The sequence below is a fragment of the Primulina tabacum genome, chromosome 14 (assembly GCF_025594145.1).
Source record: "Primulina tabacum isolate GXHZ01 chromosome 14, ASM2559414v2, whole genome shotgun sequence".
NCBI lineage: Eukaryota > Viridiplantae > Streptophyta > Magnoliopsida > Lamiales > Gesneriaceae > Primulina > Primulina tabacum.
The window spans coordinates 33,788,179-33,804,749 of NC_134563.1; the positions used below are offsets into that span (position 1 = coordinate 33,788,179).

Genomic DNA, 16,571 nt, shown 5'->3' on the forward strand with positions numbered 1-16,571 from the left:
CAATTTTAGATAATGATTGGTATATTGAAACATAATAAAGTTCGAATTGGAATCGACTTTAGAATGAATAGTAGGTTTTTTGTGAGACGTTCTTACGAATCTTTATCTGTGAGACAGATCAACCTTACCGATATTCACAATAAAAAGTAATACTCTTAACATAAAAATTAATAGTTTTTCATGGATAACCCAAATAAGATATATGTCTCATAAAATATGATCCATGAGACCGTCTCACACAAGTTTTTGCTTAGAATGAAATAAGAATATGAATTTAATGATAGATTTATTATATTCAAATAACTATTAGCAAAAAAATGAAACATAAATGAAATAAAAGTATTTTTAATTGTCAAATAATTTATTAATTAAATTTCAAAATAATATCTACTCAAAGTTATTTATTATTATTAAAATATATAGATTTATACTAGTTAAATTAAATAAAAAAACATTTTATAAATATAGAAAATGAGGAGTGAAATTGATATTTGATGGGAATTAACTTAACTAAGTAAAATCCTTACAAAATTGATAAGATTTTCTTGAGATTTCATGGGATTTTTAGAGTAATTAATTTATATATCTCGATTATCTTGTTGTTTAATATCACATATACCAATAATGGAGGGATTTTTAGAGTAATTAATTTCCCATGTGTGGATTTATGTTCTTAGTATATTGTTCATTCAAAATTGTCCTAAGTTGTTTTTTTATGACTTTGAACTAAATTAAGGCAAAAATTTGTGTGAGACAATCTCACGGATCATATTTTGTGAGACAGATCTCTTATTTGAGTCATCCATGAAAAAATATTATTTTTTATTGTGAATATAGGCAGAGTTGACTCGTTTCACAAATAAAGATTTGTGAGACCTTCTCACAAGAGACCTACTCCTAAATTAACTCCGAGTCAATCTTTTTCTTTTTCTTTTTCTTTTAAGTTTACGATTTTGTATCTACTATCGATTCTTTCCTCATTGCAATCGATAAATTGAAAACTAAATTTTGTAATATTAAAAAATTTATAAGAAAATAAATTGCACAATGTATAGGAGACATATAAACAAAGAAGGCACTTTATGTTGAATGAATTATGGATATTTAAGTACATAATTCGACAATAATCAATTTCATTGTATAATTAACCAATATCTACTTATATATCTATAATTAAATCATTAATTATCTTGTTATTTTCTTAACCACAAATTAAATTTAATCAAATAAATAATTAAAGATGAAAATTAAACTTACCCGTCAAAAAATATAATTAATCAATTAATTGGCTAGCTTAGTAAATTTACTAATCTTTCTTTTCTTCGGCAGAGTCCCACTTATGGTACTCATCCATGGAGGAGAAGATAAGATCCATGCTATTGGTGCTGCTGCTACCAGAATTAAACATAGCATCCGCCATATCCGCCACGGCCTGAAAGTCGTTGAACTGCCCGCTGCCACCTCTGCTTCCGGCCTCCATTCCGGAGGAGGTAGCAGGAACATGACCTCCAAGGTGGTGGAAGATATTCATGGAGACAAGTGATGTAGGGAAAGGAGGCGGCGGTGCGATGGTGGAGGGTGGTATCAGCACCGGCGTGGCGGCAGAGGACACGCGGCAGGTGTGGTTGTTTCGATATGTGACCTCGAATATGAAGGGTTCGTGGTCGAGTCTTTGAACTTGCTTCTTGGCGGGGCAATTGTGTAGTTTATGATGTGTGCATATGTAGTAATTCCTGCAATGAAAAAAGATTTAAAATAAAAAATAAAATCAATTGATATTGTAAGAAAAAAATTTCGAGTCCTTTGTCATTAATTTTTGAGAATTTAAGTTTTAATATATGGTGTTGTTAAATATGTATAAAAATTCAGGCACATTTACCTCTTCTGGTAGAAAATTTTATGCATGTCTGATTTTTAAAACACGAGATCTAAAACGATATTAATTTTATATTTAAGTATAGTTTGATACACTGGATAAGAGAGTGATTGATAATAGATAGAAATTAAAATCAAATAAATATTTTTATTTATTTTTATATATTATATAATATGATAATTATATAAATGAACTCGAGATAATTATATAAATGATTTTTATAAATATCAATAAAATTATTAGCATAACTCGATTAACATTAAAAATTGATATTTGACTTGAATCACAAAATCAAGAGCTCGATTATCGTATTATATAATATATACAATTAGGTAAACATAAATAAATCATGCAAGCATTGTCGGCGCATGAACAGATAAGAAATATGAACTCAATCAACAACTTTGAAATTATAAAATTTATTATGATAAGGTTAATTTTGTCATTAGAATCTAATATATAAATTTAATCACTCTTATTAAAAGCATATCAAACATTAAATATAATATCATGCATCTTATTTGTCCTTGACTTATTTTTATATTATATATCACATGTTTATCCTATCATGTGTACCAAACTATGTCATAGTGTCTGTCTTATACAAATTTATAGGAATGTTGTTTTTGGTAAATTTTTTACCAATAAATAAGTGATTTATTCCAGATATTCTTCACGTAACTACAAAAAATAATAGATCAAATATGAGACTTTCAATAAAAAAAAAACATTTGAATGATAATATAAGATATAATTATGTTCACTATGAAATATATTCAAATTCAACGTTAGTTTCCCCTACAAAGCATGAGGTGGACCTTGACTCTTTCAACATTATTTCATTCTGTCAACTTCAAAATCGTCGCTTACAGACCTCGTGAAATTGAAACTTTTCTACGATTCAAAAAAATATAAAAATTGAAACGCGACTTTTACGTTGAAAGTAAAATAATCGTGCCTTGACGATTTCAAAATGTTCGATGATTTTGCTACTGGGATAGTTATTTGGTCATATATATATATATATATATATATATATATATATATATATATATATATATATATACATATATATAAAGAATCTAGCCAGCATAGACAAAAAAAAAACATTAACATTTTGTTCTCAATTACCCGCGTAACATAGGATGGACACGTGGTTAGATCTAATTTGGATCATACATGGATAGTAGTTGGAGTTGGCGGCTCTCTCACGTCCCTCATCCGAGATCCTTGATGAAGAGGATCAAGTTTGACATTTCTTTCACAAAATTGTCGCTTATTTTCAATATTATCTTTTCTAATTATACTATGATCTTCACTAATTTCTACGATTATAATATGACTCTTATTTTAATATAAATCGAATTAATAAGAAAAAAGATTATACACGCACACAACGCATGCGTAAGTACATCGATTTTGTATTATAGTTGTCGTTTTACAGTTTACCTGGATCCTAGCTAGGGTTAAATATTTTAGGCTTGTTCGTTTATTTGGGTAAAATAAAATATACAATTAGTGAACCAAGATATCAAGAGCGTGGTTGAAATGAGGAACGGGTCAATGTGAATTCATACACGAAATATTTTTAAAATATAAATTTTACCATTTAAAACGCATTAATGGGCTATTGAATACTTGATTTGTATATACCTTATAATACTTGATTTTTATAAATTAATTTCGACCCTATATCTTATCTGATAAAAATAAATAAAGAATAATCCATCATAAATGTTAAATATAATTATTAAATAATTAATTTGACGACTAATTTTCTATGACATGGAAACTCACAGCCGCTACCATTCGGTGCACACTGGGCAAACTTCGAAACAATTGCAATGGACTACAAAGCACGTTAGTCAAGTAAACCATTGGACAAACCTCGTGTGACAAGCTCGCTCGATAAAGTGTTGATAGTAGAAATTGAACTCATGACTATTGGTCAAATGTTCATCCATTGTACCAACTCGGACATCCTTAGGCTTCTTAGTTTGACAATTTTGTTACACGAGAAGTTGAACTATTATTATTCTGTTAAAATTAATAGAACTAAGCTGCGTCCAAGTTTCCAAGTTCCATGTTCTGTTGAAATCTAAATAATCTACTTTCTATTCTAAATATTATATATAGTAATGTAAACTAATACTACATATATAGTTTCGATATCATGCATATCTCTATGTCTATCAATAAGATGACACTCATATATTATATGAATGAATAATTTGGATATATTTCATTACATTCAATATATGAATGTCACCTTATTAGTAGGCATATAAGTGAACATGACGAGTGTATATATTAAAAAAACTAAATACCTTTGATATACGCGTCCCAAGATTTCTTTTTGACCGTATTTCTTCCAAGTGAAACCATCTTCGGGTGGAGTATCCGAGTTACCGTGAGGAGCAGCTATCCTTTTCACTACTCTGTCTGGTTCATTCTTCCTGTGGTTTAATTGAGTAAAATATTAGGGAAAAAACTTAGGAAAAAAATCCTATATTATTTTCAAATATTCTTTCTATAAATTTTTACAATTTGTAGACTCTATAAATATCTATAAATAGATATCTGATTTTCATCTGTCCCGAAGTCTTCTTATAGTTTGTGATTGCATGCATGTTTGCTACTAATAATATATACATGCAATAAAAACCGTCAGGGAATCATATGCAAGTTACAAATTTTTTCCTCTAAAATTTTGGGTAAAAACTTGTGTGAGACGATCTTACAGGTCTTATTTTGTGAGACATATCTCTTATTTGGGTCATCCATGAAAAAATATTACTTTTCATTGTGAATATCGGTAGGGTTAACACGTCTCATAGATAACGATTTTGTTATGAAAATGATTGTAAATAACTTTCATTACAAAGATAATATTATATAATTTCCAACAAATAATGCTGCATGCAGCTTAAACTTTAGCAAAAAACTTTTAAATGTATTAAACTAAAATCATAATTTTTTTTGTAAAGAGACGTGTATATACCTAAGGGAGGATAGGTACGTTTTAAATATAATTTTATAAAGGAAGTGAATATAAATAATCGAATAAAACCATGCAGGATTATTCATATTTTGGAAAAATTAAGGTTTCTCACCTCGATCCCTGTCTCTGAGAAGAGGTGGCTGCGCTGAAATCCAGTGTAGTCTCACCGCCAATTCCTCCACTCGAACCACCAGTAATATCCCCTCCAACGCCGCCGTGCATTTCACCGATCATCAACTCCAAGCCCAGCTGCCGCCGCTGCCACTCATCATGAAGGAACATTCCTTTGATCATTTCACTTCTCTCCGGCACGTCATCGAGGCGTTTAACATACGCGCTTCCACCTTCTGGGATTGCAGCTTGAGCATCAAGCGAAGCCATTGAATGCTCTCGAGTTCCCCCTCCAATCTCGAACCCATGCAGCTCTTGAACACCCATTTGTCCCACATAAAGGACTCTTTCCTTCACATTGCTGAACACAGAGACTATTTCTTCACAAGATTTCACCAGAATATCTGGTTGGTTTACTAAAATTGGCAAGTTCTGTTCAAGAACTGTAGCCAAATGACACCCATGTAAAACCATTGATTTTAAGCTATCGTCCATCTGCAGTACTTTTGATTAATCTTTTTTCTCTTTGTTGTTATTTTCTCTCTGTATTTGGATTTGAAAAACATATCTGGGATCGAGTGTATAAATAATATGAGAGGGAAAAAGGGTCCACGCAGTGTGCTTCTGGGTTACTGCCTCAGGAAATTGAACCAAATATTCAAAGTATTCACATGTGTTCAATACGCAAGAAGCATTAAGAAATCATGACTGGGTCATTGGTCATTATTTCTTGGGCCATTTTCATAGTCCTTCCTAGGGAGTCCACGAGAAGACTCGGCTTCCCAATCAAAAGTGTGCCCCAATAAAATGCCACAAATGTCCAGCTAATAATAAAGCAAGCTCACACTCGTGGCTTTACCAGCTATTTTTTTATTATTTTTAATTTTAATATTCGATATAGAACATTGGTAACATATTATCAAGAAATATATCATCTCGAAAGATTTGACTAATGAATGATATACCTCGTTTTATAAGCTACTCTTTGTTAATTTTAATATTCAACGTAGCATATTTGTAACAGATTATCAAGTAGATGTCATCTCAAAAGTTAGTTTTTAACCAAAAGACATAAATAGTACAGTAGATTTCATCATCATTAAAAATAAAAGGATACCTAATAAATTCTCATCCAAAGTCTCCCCAAATTGAATTACACATTACATACTTTAAAGATAAAAACTTGTGTGAGACGGTCTCACATATCGTATTTTGTGAGACATATATCTTATTTGGGTCATCCATGAAAAAGTATTACTTTTTATGCTAACAGTATTACTTTTTATTGTGAATATCAGTAGGGTTGATCCGTCTCACAGATAAAGATTCGTGAGACCGTCTCACAAGAGACCTACTCTATTTTCAATTAAATGAAACCGAAGTTCCCAAAAAAGAGGAGAATTTTGCGAGTGAAATATTCAAAAGCGTTTTTAAGGTGGTTGCTCGTAATTTAAACAGTAGAAGTCAGTTTTATTTTATTTTTCCTTGTTCCTTGTAACTTCGGGCATGAATGTCCTCGTCAACACAGACTGAGAATAAACCACTCCTAGATTATTTCAAATTGATTGGTACAGATAATGAAGCACATTTATTGTAAAGACAACTGTGAAGTATTACTTTTTTTTTTTTGCATTTGTCATTGTCATCCATATTGTATACAGGTGGAGATGGAGTAGGTGATGACTAAGGATGTTTGTCTTCGTCGCATGCTTTGGACGAACGAAAATCGATATGAACTTAATGTAACTTAATTTTTTTTTTTAGCTCTAGCTTTATTTATGAACTTAAATATAGTTTTGCATGAGACCCGGGGCTTGGCACAGTAGTCTCATCTAGAATTCCAGGTGTACAAACTCGAGTTCGAGTCCTCCCCCTTTGAATATGATATCAAAAAGATAAAATTATATATATACATATATATATATATATATAGTTGTTTTGCATGAGCATGTACACGTACAAATTACAATAAGCAAGAACTCAACCGGATCGAAGTCGCTGCTTGATTGTTTCCATAAGCATCTAAAAGATGGACATGTTCAAATGTATGTAGACATGGTGAAGTTTTTTATACAGGGTTCGTTCTAAATTATCTATATCATACATCAGCCAGTATACAAAACCACATTTCTCGAAAAGCTTGTCGATTTTGAAGAAACTGGATGTGGGTAGAAGCTCAGTAGTTGTGTGGCAAGTGCGCGATTTTCAAATCACGTAAAGATTCGAGTATCATATTTTGATCACGATGAGCCATTTGTAACCATGCAGCACCGCAGGACAAATGATGCTCGTACAGACCCAACAATCTCATTCGGCAACTGCTCTAACAATTCAAGAACCAATACCCGCAAGCAAGTGCTGGTCCAAGACTTATCACCACCACAAAACGCCTGAAGATTACATACCTCATCCTGGCTCGAATAATATCTTACCTGCTTCCATACTAATGTCCTTATTGCAATTCTTAAGATTATCGAGCGTCTCATAAATCATAACTCTACTAGATGACGAATCCCCCGAGTAGAAAAAAAAACATCAACCTTATTTTTCGCTTCAACCCAACTGCATCCAGGGATCTTCGTCAGTCCTTTCTCCCTCATCAATGCTCTCAAATTTACAGCTTTTCCCTGCAGTCCAGTATCTATATACAAGTTTAACAGTGGAACATAATTGTTGCCTCGGTTTATATCTATTTTGACGAGGTTTCTGGCTGCAAACTTGCCGAGCTCAACATTGCAATGAACACTACAAGAAGACAACAAAGATAGCCAAACGCCTCTGCCAGGAGTTATTGTCATATTTTTTTAATCAAACTAGAAAAATGCACGTGCGTTGCACGTAAAAACCTAAACTGTTGAAAATATATGTACGAAATTTTGATAATATTTAAATGAATTAAAACATGGCTAATAACATTTATCAACTGAAACAAACTAAGCCATAAAAAATAAAAAATCATGACCATAGACGGTATATGAATAAGAGAAATTATCTTATCCACTCAAACACTTTCCAATATGCTTCTTGGTTGATTTTGAGAACTCAACAACTCTTTGTCGTAGTTTGTTATAATATGCATATAACTATTTTGGTATGCTCAGCAAGTATCTGATCGTCTTTAACATATATTATGTTATTTACAATCCTTATCCGGGATCTGACATGCTCATAGTTTGCTTCTTTATCACGACATTTTTTCGGTTTTCTACATTGTTTTTATCTGATAATCTTATTTTTCCGACTATCTTTTTTGTTGTTAAATGATTTTTCAGCTTTTGACAATCATCAACTATAAATCCTAAGAAAAAATGCTTTTACTCGCGATAAGTTTTCACTGTGACTAAAAGTATGTATAACTTATATATTCTTCAACAACAAAATCAATGAATGGTGTTGCACCTTCTTCAAATATTGTGATATTTGTGATATCATTTTTATATATTTAGTATCAATATTATAAACATATAGCTATAAGGTTAATAAATTTTTAACAACTATTTCTCAATCATTGTGAGAAAAATACTTGAAATCTCTTCAAATGGATATATTTTAAAATTGTGTCCTCATTTAATTTGACGCAATTCAAGAAAGTCATATTGATCGTCGTTTTTTGAAAGCTTTGAAATAATGATTGCATGCATCATGTCATAAGGTTGATATAGTTTCAATCTCATTTGTTGCGTTTAGAACATAATATTGTATTATTCATTGAAACAAAACAAATTTTCTTCTATCGAGTTTATATTTTGTTTTATAATATTTTATATCTTGTGGAACGATGTACAAAATTAATTATTGTATTTTAAAAATCTTGAGAAGAGATACGAATAATGTAATTAAGATATGCATATGAGATATCATTCAAATATATGTCAAAGTATTTGTCTTATTCAATATCACATTTAATAATATAACCATTTAGATTTCATGAGCATTTTATGATAGTCAAAATTAATTTGATGAAATATTGTAGAATTTTATTTGAATTTCAATAGTTGGCTAAGTGAATTTATTTGACGAGGAGTTTTCTATGCTACCATCATATATGTTATGAATTAGCTGGTTAGATACTTTGACTAAAAAAAGAGACAAAAACAATCTCGTAGTCACATCGAAATACATCGAGATAATATTGGAGGAAATAAAGTGAAATTGGCTTAATGTCTCAATAAAATGCACAAAATTGATCTATTATATTGTGTCAACAAAGCTTTAGAATTGTTCTCGTACCATTATAAATAGAATGAGAATTATGCACAATTTGTTTTTTATGTATTTCTTTTTCTGAATGAAGAATTTTTTCTTTTTGAAAACTATTTTATTGATAAATATTGACATTTTATATGACATCCATATGTCGCACAACCATGAAGTAACAACATAATCAATATATAACACTTAACGTACCCATACAATTCTTCAATTTCTTCTTCATTGTGCTTCGTTTAAATTTAAATCTGAATCATTCTTGATCTTAATATTTCGCTTTAAATATGATTTAATATATATGTATATGTTTCATGTTACTTAGTTGGACTTAATTTCAAATATCTATAAAAAAATGTGCTTGAATTATATCATACAGAAATTAGGACATAGTATATAGGACCGCGCTTGCCGCTTTACCAAAATCTATAGATAGTAGTAATGGTGCAACTCAAATCTTTTAAACCGTACAACAGCTCAAGCACCACGGTTCGGCCGATCTACCAAGCAGGGACAATTATTGCACCCGACAATATCCCTCCCAATAATTGCACTCCTTGCAATCAATGGGAATCGAACCCGTGACCTTGACTCTGATACCAATTGTAGGGCCGAGCGCTTGCCGCTTTACCAAAGCTATAGCTAGTAGTAATGGTGCAACTCAAATCTTTTAAACCGCACAGCAGCTCAAGCACCACGGTTCGACGCCTCTACCAAGCAGGGACAATTATTGCACCCAACATAGTAATACACAACATTATTTTTTTTTATTTAACATGTCTTTTTTTTTTCATCCACTATGTTTGTCTTAACTTTTTTGTTCAAAATTTGACGCATTTCGTAGATTATATGTATGAAAAACTAAGAAATTATATAATTTACAGAAACCATTTATTATTCTCTTCGTAGAACAGAAGACCCAAAATACGTGGCTTTGATTGGTATACTTTCATACTTATTTTTATATAAACAATAAGACACATCATATAATATCAGAAAAATCAATTACCGCCAACAATACTAACCAAAACGAATAAAAAAATCATAACACAAACAACCTCGATAAAAAAATGATAACTCAAAGTTTAAAAATAATTTATTTAGTACAATAACAAAGAAATTGAAGTATATACGAGCAATAAAAAGCACAAATCACTCTCAAATTAAATATTAACTCATATTATTCACAATTTGTATAAATTTTCCAATATTTTTTTTCAAATAAAGAGAAGACACCTTATTAATGTCATCGTTTTATAGATATTCATTCCACTTCTTTAAAAAAACACAAATGAAAAATGGTGCCTTGAAATCATAATAAAACCATTTAGAAAAGCAGCCGTAAAAATATAATTCAAAGTCACACAATTTTTCTTAAACCATAGAAAAATATTATACTATTGACAAAATATATATAGCAACAACAAAGCATGCGTTAACTTGTGATATAATTAAAATTTAGAATCATGCATAATCATTGAATTAGAACAAAATCGCATGCCAAAAATCTACTGGATATTATATATTTTAATAATTTATCCATATTTGTCGTTCATCAGAAGACTCTTAGACCTACCAAATTTTGTAGTTCACCTATTATTTTCATAATAAATAATATTACAAAAATAATATAAGCTAGAAAATAAAAACTCAAATTAAAATGCCTTCTATCAATCTAAGTAAAAAAAAATTGAGTAGAGAATATAATAATGTCGTAAAAAAATTAAATATTGATTTATAGACAGAAGTTTGGAAATACATTTGCCCCAATAAATAAAAAATATTATCTCTTGATATTCTGAGACATAAGGTAAAAACGAAGAAATATTTCAATTTTTTTAATATTTTGTAAGTCACTTCAAACTAAGTAATCTAAGCAAACAGAAAACATGCATTATGTGTTTAAAAATTAACAAAATATCTCAACAATAAAAAATTGAAAAATAACCATTTTTGTTGGATATTTGATTTTGTTTCTCTTTTCTTTGTGCAAACAAACAAATCACATAAACAATCCAAACACAATTACATGATCAATACAAATGACATATAACAATCAAACATGTTAACGCTAGGGTAAAAAAACTTCTCTCATTGCAAGAACAAAAAATGATCAAATGAAGCATATTATTTAGTAATATTTATTTAGCAGTATTTATAAAAAAATTGACTAAATAACTTAAAAACAGTGTTTGAAATCACTTACAGACAAACATTTCTCTCAATCACATATCTCTATTGACACATAAAGAGTCTGAAAATATTTTTATTCTAAATGGGAGAAAGAAATTTTGTATGACATTAATATTTATTAATAATTTATTTTTATTCAGTCCGACTCATCTCCCTTTGTCTTCATATTATTATTTGACGACAATATATAAATTTAAGTAATTAAAATTAAATTTAAAATTAAATTAAAATAATAATTAGTTTGATTGAGTTAAATACACTATTAATGATCTTATTAAACTAAGATAAAAAAATGACTTAAATAACATCATTAACATGACAAATTGTAAAACAAAAAAAAAATAATATAATAGTCAGATCACAAATGAAAGTCATATATTTAATAGATTAATTAATAGATAATATATTATTTAGTAATATGTATTTAGCATTATATATTGAAAATTGATTAAATAACTTAAATGTTTGCAATGAAATCACTTACATATAAACATTTTCTCTCAATCACGTATTTTTGTTGATACATAAGTAATCTATATATATCTACCTTCTAAATGGGAAAAAAATGTTTTATATGACCTTAATATTTATTAATAATTTAATTTTATTTAATCACACTCATCTTTATTCGTTTTCCCATTATTACCTTAATGTTCGTAATATTAACAATTTATTTAAATTTATAACATTACGATATTGATTTTCTATAAATTTGATGTCAATGTAAATATTAAAGTAAATAATTTTAAATTTAAAAATAAAAATATATTAATGATTATTATTAAATGAACAGATGAAAAAAACAAAAAAATAAATATGTATTTACGATAGTGATTTTATGTGAATTTGATGTCAATGTAAATATTAAAGTAATTAATTTTAAATTTAAAAATAAAAATATATTAATGATTATTATTAAATGAATAGATGAAAAACAAACAAAAAATAAACATGTATTTATGATAGTGATTTTATGTGAATTTGATGTCAATGTAAATATTAAAGTAATTAATTTTAAATTTAAAAATAAAAATGTATTAATGATTATTATTAAAAGAATATATGAAAAAGAAAACATGTAGTAATTAATTTTAAATTTAAGAATAAAAATATATTAATGATTATTATTAAATGAGTAGATGAAAACAAAAAAAAAACATGTATTTATGATAGTGATTTCCTGTGAATTTTGTGTCAATGTAAATATTAAAGTAATTAATTTTAAATTTAAAAATATATAGATTATTAGTATATAAATATAGATATAGATATAGATTAAACATCGACATATAAATTTATAATTTCTTATTTTCTGTTTTCTTAAATATAAATTTTTGTATTACTTATTTTAATAAAAGAATGTTTCTGTTTTGTTAAATATAAATTTTTTGTATTATTTATTTTAATAAAAGAATGTATAAAACTATTACTATTATTTATAAGGTATTTTCACAAAACCAATTAATTTTATAAATAATATTATTATATATTGAAATTTTTTGTATTATTTATTTTAATAAAAGAATATTTCTGTTTTGTTAAATATAAATTTTTTGTATTATTTATTTTAATAAAAGAATGTATAACACTATTACTATTATTTGTAAGGTATTTTCACAAAACCAATTAATTTTATAAATAATATTATTACATATTGATTATTTTAATAAAAGAATGTATAACACTATTACTATTATTTGTAAGGTATTTTCACAAAACCAATTAAATTTATAAATAATATTATTACATATTGATTCGAATCATTAGTTGTTGAACAAATACTTTGATATTATTTGTAGTCATGCCATGAAATTGAGTGAAAGAGTAATAAATAATAATTAGTGAATGGATTAATAATAATTAACTAATTACATAAAAGGAAGACAAAGTGTCATTAGAATACAATTTTAATGAGGATAATAAAGGAAATTCACAATTCAATCTGTATATTTATATAGATATAGATATAGATTATAAGCATTGTAAAAGCGTCCAGCACGTCCTAGGAGGTCTACCATATTAACATAGAGCTCCATTTTAATCTCAATTTTGTATTCTTTCATGGATTGAAATACTTTCAGACCACCTTCCACAAATCCACATTGATTGCAAGAGGAAATCAAGGAGAGGGACATTATTTCAACAGGTTCAATTCCCGAATTTCCCATCTCAAAGAGCCCCAAGCTACAAAGTCCTTTGCCTTCATTCCACTGAAAACTTTGTGTGCGTCCTTTGGACACCCAAGTTTCGAGTACATTGTCAAAATAGCACTTTGTACGGTCAGACTCTCAGTCATTGGTTTTTTTTTTCTTATCAATTCGCCATGAATCATCCTCTGCCCAAATAAGGTTTTCCGATCATATTGCATGCCACCAAAGTGTTCGATATGGTGAAAGAATTGGTTCAAACCATTCTAAATCGCATCTTACTGTAGATGTGTAAAGCATCATTTGCGCTGCCATCATTTAACATATGCTGAGATATATGCTATCCCATATTTCCATCTCTTTATCCTCTACCATATTAAACACTCTCTCTGCATCTTTAAGGAGTCCACACTTGGAGTAAAAGGTTATGAGAGAAGTGCTAACAAAAGGGTCTTTCTCAAAACCCACCTTAACAACATCACTGTGTATCTGACAACCTTCTCCTATATCGTCACTCTGTGAGCAAGCTGTCAGCACACTGGAAAACGCGGTGGATCCCAGCTCGAGACTCTCACTCTTTGCTAGCGATTCAAGCCATTTCTCCAAAATCCATTTTCACAAAATCCATTGATCATTGCATTTCAAGCTGCTATATTGCACTTGTTTTCCCACTTCTCAAACACATACCAAGCATCCATTGGCATGTTAAAATTCGAATACATATGGATCATGCCAGTAACTACAAAAGGGTCATCGTCACAAGCGTTTCTCATCACACAGGCATGAATTTCTGTTCCACAAACAATATCCGAAATATGGTTACACAATCCGAGAAGAATGCACAACGTGTAACCATCAGGCTTCACATACAACACCTGCATCCGACGAAAATGAATCAAACTCGCTTCGCAGATCCCATTTTTAAGAAGCCCGTCAATGATAGAATTCCACAGAACAACATCCCGAACCGAAATTTCACAATGGGACACAATGTCAAACAGGTTTACTGCACTACTGAGCCACCCACATTTCACATACATATCGATTGTTAGAAAATGTGAATAAAATAGAAATGTGGTTGTCCCACGTTCGAAGCCTAGAGGAAGTTACTCCTCCTTATTAGTTCTAGTATGGACTATGGGTTTGGACCCCAAGGGATATCGAAGTTTTTAGAAGAGGAGAGATGTTACTAGGTTAGGTCTCAGTGAATTAAACACATGCGCGTCCGCTCGGCGCGGTGAGGTGTGGTGTGGTCTTTGACCAATACTAATTTTTTTGGACCAAAATTATTTGAAGGAATAAATTTTGTTGGCTTCCAAACAGAAGCTGGTGCGCACTTGCGCGTGTTCTTGCGCGGATGCGCGCATTCCAGTGCACACAAACAGAAGGCAGCGCGCGGCCGCGCATGATGTCGCGCAGCCGCGCGCGCCACACTGGTTTTCAGTGTGCGCAGACAGAACAGGGAGGGCGGCCGCGCCAGTTCTCGCGCGGGTGCGCTCGCCTTGCTGTGCGGAAGAAGAACAAGGCGTTCTTTCACCGAAACAACACGTCTATTCACCAAAGATTGCACCTTTGTACGAAAGTTGTGCCCATTCGAGGTAATCTTGTTGGATTAAAGGTGGACTTTTAGGCTTATGGGCTTTCCATGTGAGTGAATGGAAATTTGGAAAGGTGGGTTTGTCCCACGTTGAAAAAATGAAGTGGTATAGATAAGTTATATTGTGTTACACTTTATGAAAATGTAACTATGATTGGTCAAGAGGCTCTCTCTCGCGCACACAGGCGCAGGGGGGGTACAAATCATGGGCTCGATTTGCAGTGAAAAAAGGCTTGACTTGTGTGCAAGCGTACGAGCGCGACCTGGGCGCGTCGAATGTCGGACCGATCAAGGCAAAATTTGCCTAACAGTCTATGCCATCTTTTGTTATTTTTTTTCAGTTGAGACATTTCCCATGCCCTTGAGACCTTTCGCATGGCATAACTGTTGGTGCTTCATCTCCCCAACTGTTGGTGATTCATCTACCATCTTTAAGGCATATTTAAGGCAACCTGTGACCTTTCATATGGATGGTATTGACATGTATAAATAGGGGATGTGCCTAGCCTAGAAAGAGAGACCGAAAAATCCATTTTCTCTTGCTGCTACAGTTCCTCTGCTTATTCTGCTACAGTGGAACTTCTGCTACAGTGCTTCTGTTCTGCTACAGTGCTTCGGTCTGCTACAGTAGTACTTCTGCTACAGTACTTCTGTTCTGCTACAGTACTGTACGTTCTGCTACAGTACTGCTTCTGCTTGTTCTGCTTCTACTCTGTTCACTGATAAAGTTCAGGTACTGATTCTGTTCGCTAGCATAGTGCTTTGTGCTGCAACTCTGCTGGTTTGCCCGTTGTATCCTGGGAAACAGACGTCCGCTGAATCCTCGGAGCACATACAGGAGGGGGCGAATCTGTTTTAAGGAAACTGTACAAGCTACAGGCCTCGGTTTGATTTAATTAAGCATTATTCTATTGTTTTCTTCAAGATACTGATTTGCTGGTTTTATACATTAGTCATACTCTACTGTGAACAGCACGCTTGTTTGGTTTACTGCATATATGTCCTGTTTTTCCATATATTTTTATCAACAAATCTTTGATGCTCTATAAATATCCCTTACCCGCATTCATTTGGCACTTTTGTTGCATCAAATTCCTTCTCCATCTTGCTGCAGATTTTCCTTCATACTCACTTGAAAGATCTTGCATTTCTTTGTTCGTCGAAATCCAGAGTTTGTTGTTCTACTACTCTAGATAGGAGTCGTTGTATCTTAGAGACGATTGCCGTGAACGTAAAGCACTTTTATACGGACAATATCGTCTTGCGGATAAAGGATTCATCCTTGCCTCGACTGAAAGAATCGTTGCTATTTCAGAATTTTCGAGAAGGACACCATTCCAAACAACATCGAGAAGTGAAGGGTGATGAAAGGCTGATAGTGAAGACCCTTTTTGATAATCATGGAAAGAAGAAATCCACCGTAAAGTACATTTGAAAGAT

At 30.9% G+C, this 16,571-nt stretch overlaps 2 protein-coding genes and 1 pseudogene across 2 annotated transcripts in view; all 3 read right to left on the reverse strand.

Moving 5' to 3' along the window:
* Positions 1–11,155, reverse strand: part of LOC142525218 (small ribosomal subunit protein eS27y) — an 89,069-nt gene extending 77,914 nt beyond the window's left edge. The window contains exon 1 of the mRNA XM_075629419.1: positions 11,143–11,155. Within this exon, the coding sequence (XP_075485534.1) occupies positions 11,143–11,145 (3 nt within the window). The 5' untranslated portion in view covers positions 11,146–11,155. The remainder of the gene's footprint in view (positions 1–11,142) is intronic.
* Positions 1,095–5,524, reverse strand: LOC142524897 (WRKY transcription factor 55-like). Its single transcript, XM_075629055.1, has 3 exons — positions 4,990–5,524; positions 4,204–4,332; positions 1,095–1,733 (listed from the first exon to the last, which is right to left on the reverse strand). Exons 1-3 carry the CDS (start codon positions 5,481–5,483, stop codon positions 1,307–1,309), a joined length of 1,050 nt encoding a protein of 349 aa, XP_075485170.1. The 5' UTR covers positions 5,484–5,524; the 3' UTR covers positions 1,095–1,306.
* A 2,208-nt stretch (positions 11,156–13,363) lies between the features above and the next one.
* On the reverse strand, positions 13,364–14,574 carry LOC142525217 (pentatricopeptide repeat-containing protein At2g40720-like; annotated as a pseudogene).
* Positions 14,575–16,571: the final 1,997 nt, after the last annotated feature.

Excerpts from the sequence above, each read along its gene's own strand:
- LOC142524897 (XM_075629055.1), bottom strand. The coding sequence starts at position 5,483 with ATGGACGATAGCTTAAAATCAATGGTTTTACATGGGTGTCATTTGGCT. Across the intron at positions 4,333-4,989 it reads TCTCAGAGACAGGGATCGAG|GAAGAATGAACCAGACAGAG; the intron begins GTGAGAAACCTT and ends ATTAAACCACAG. Across the intron at positions 1,734-4,203 it reads TTGGGACGCGTATATCAAAG|GAATTACTACATATGCACAC; the intron begins GTATTTAGTTTT and ends TTTTCATTGCAG.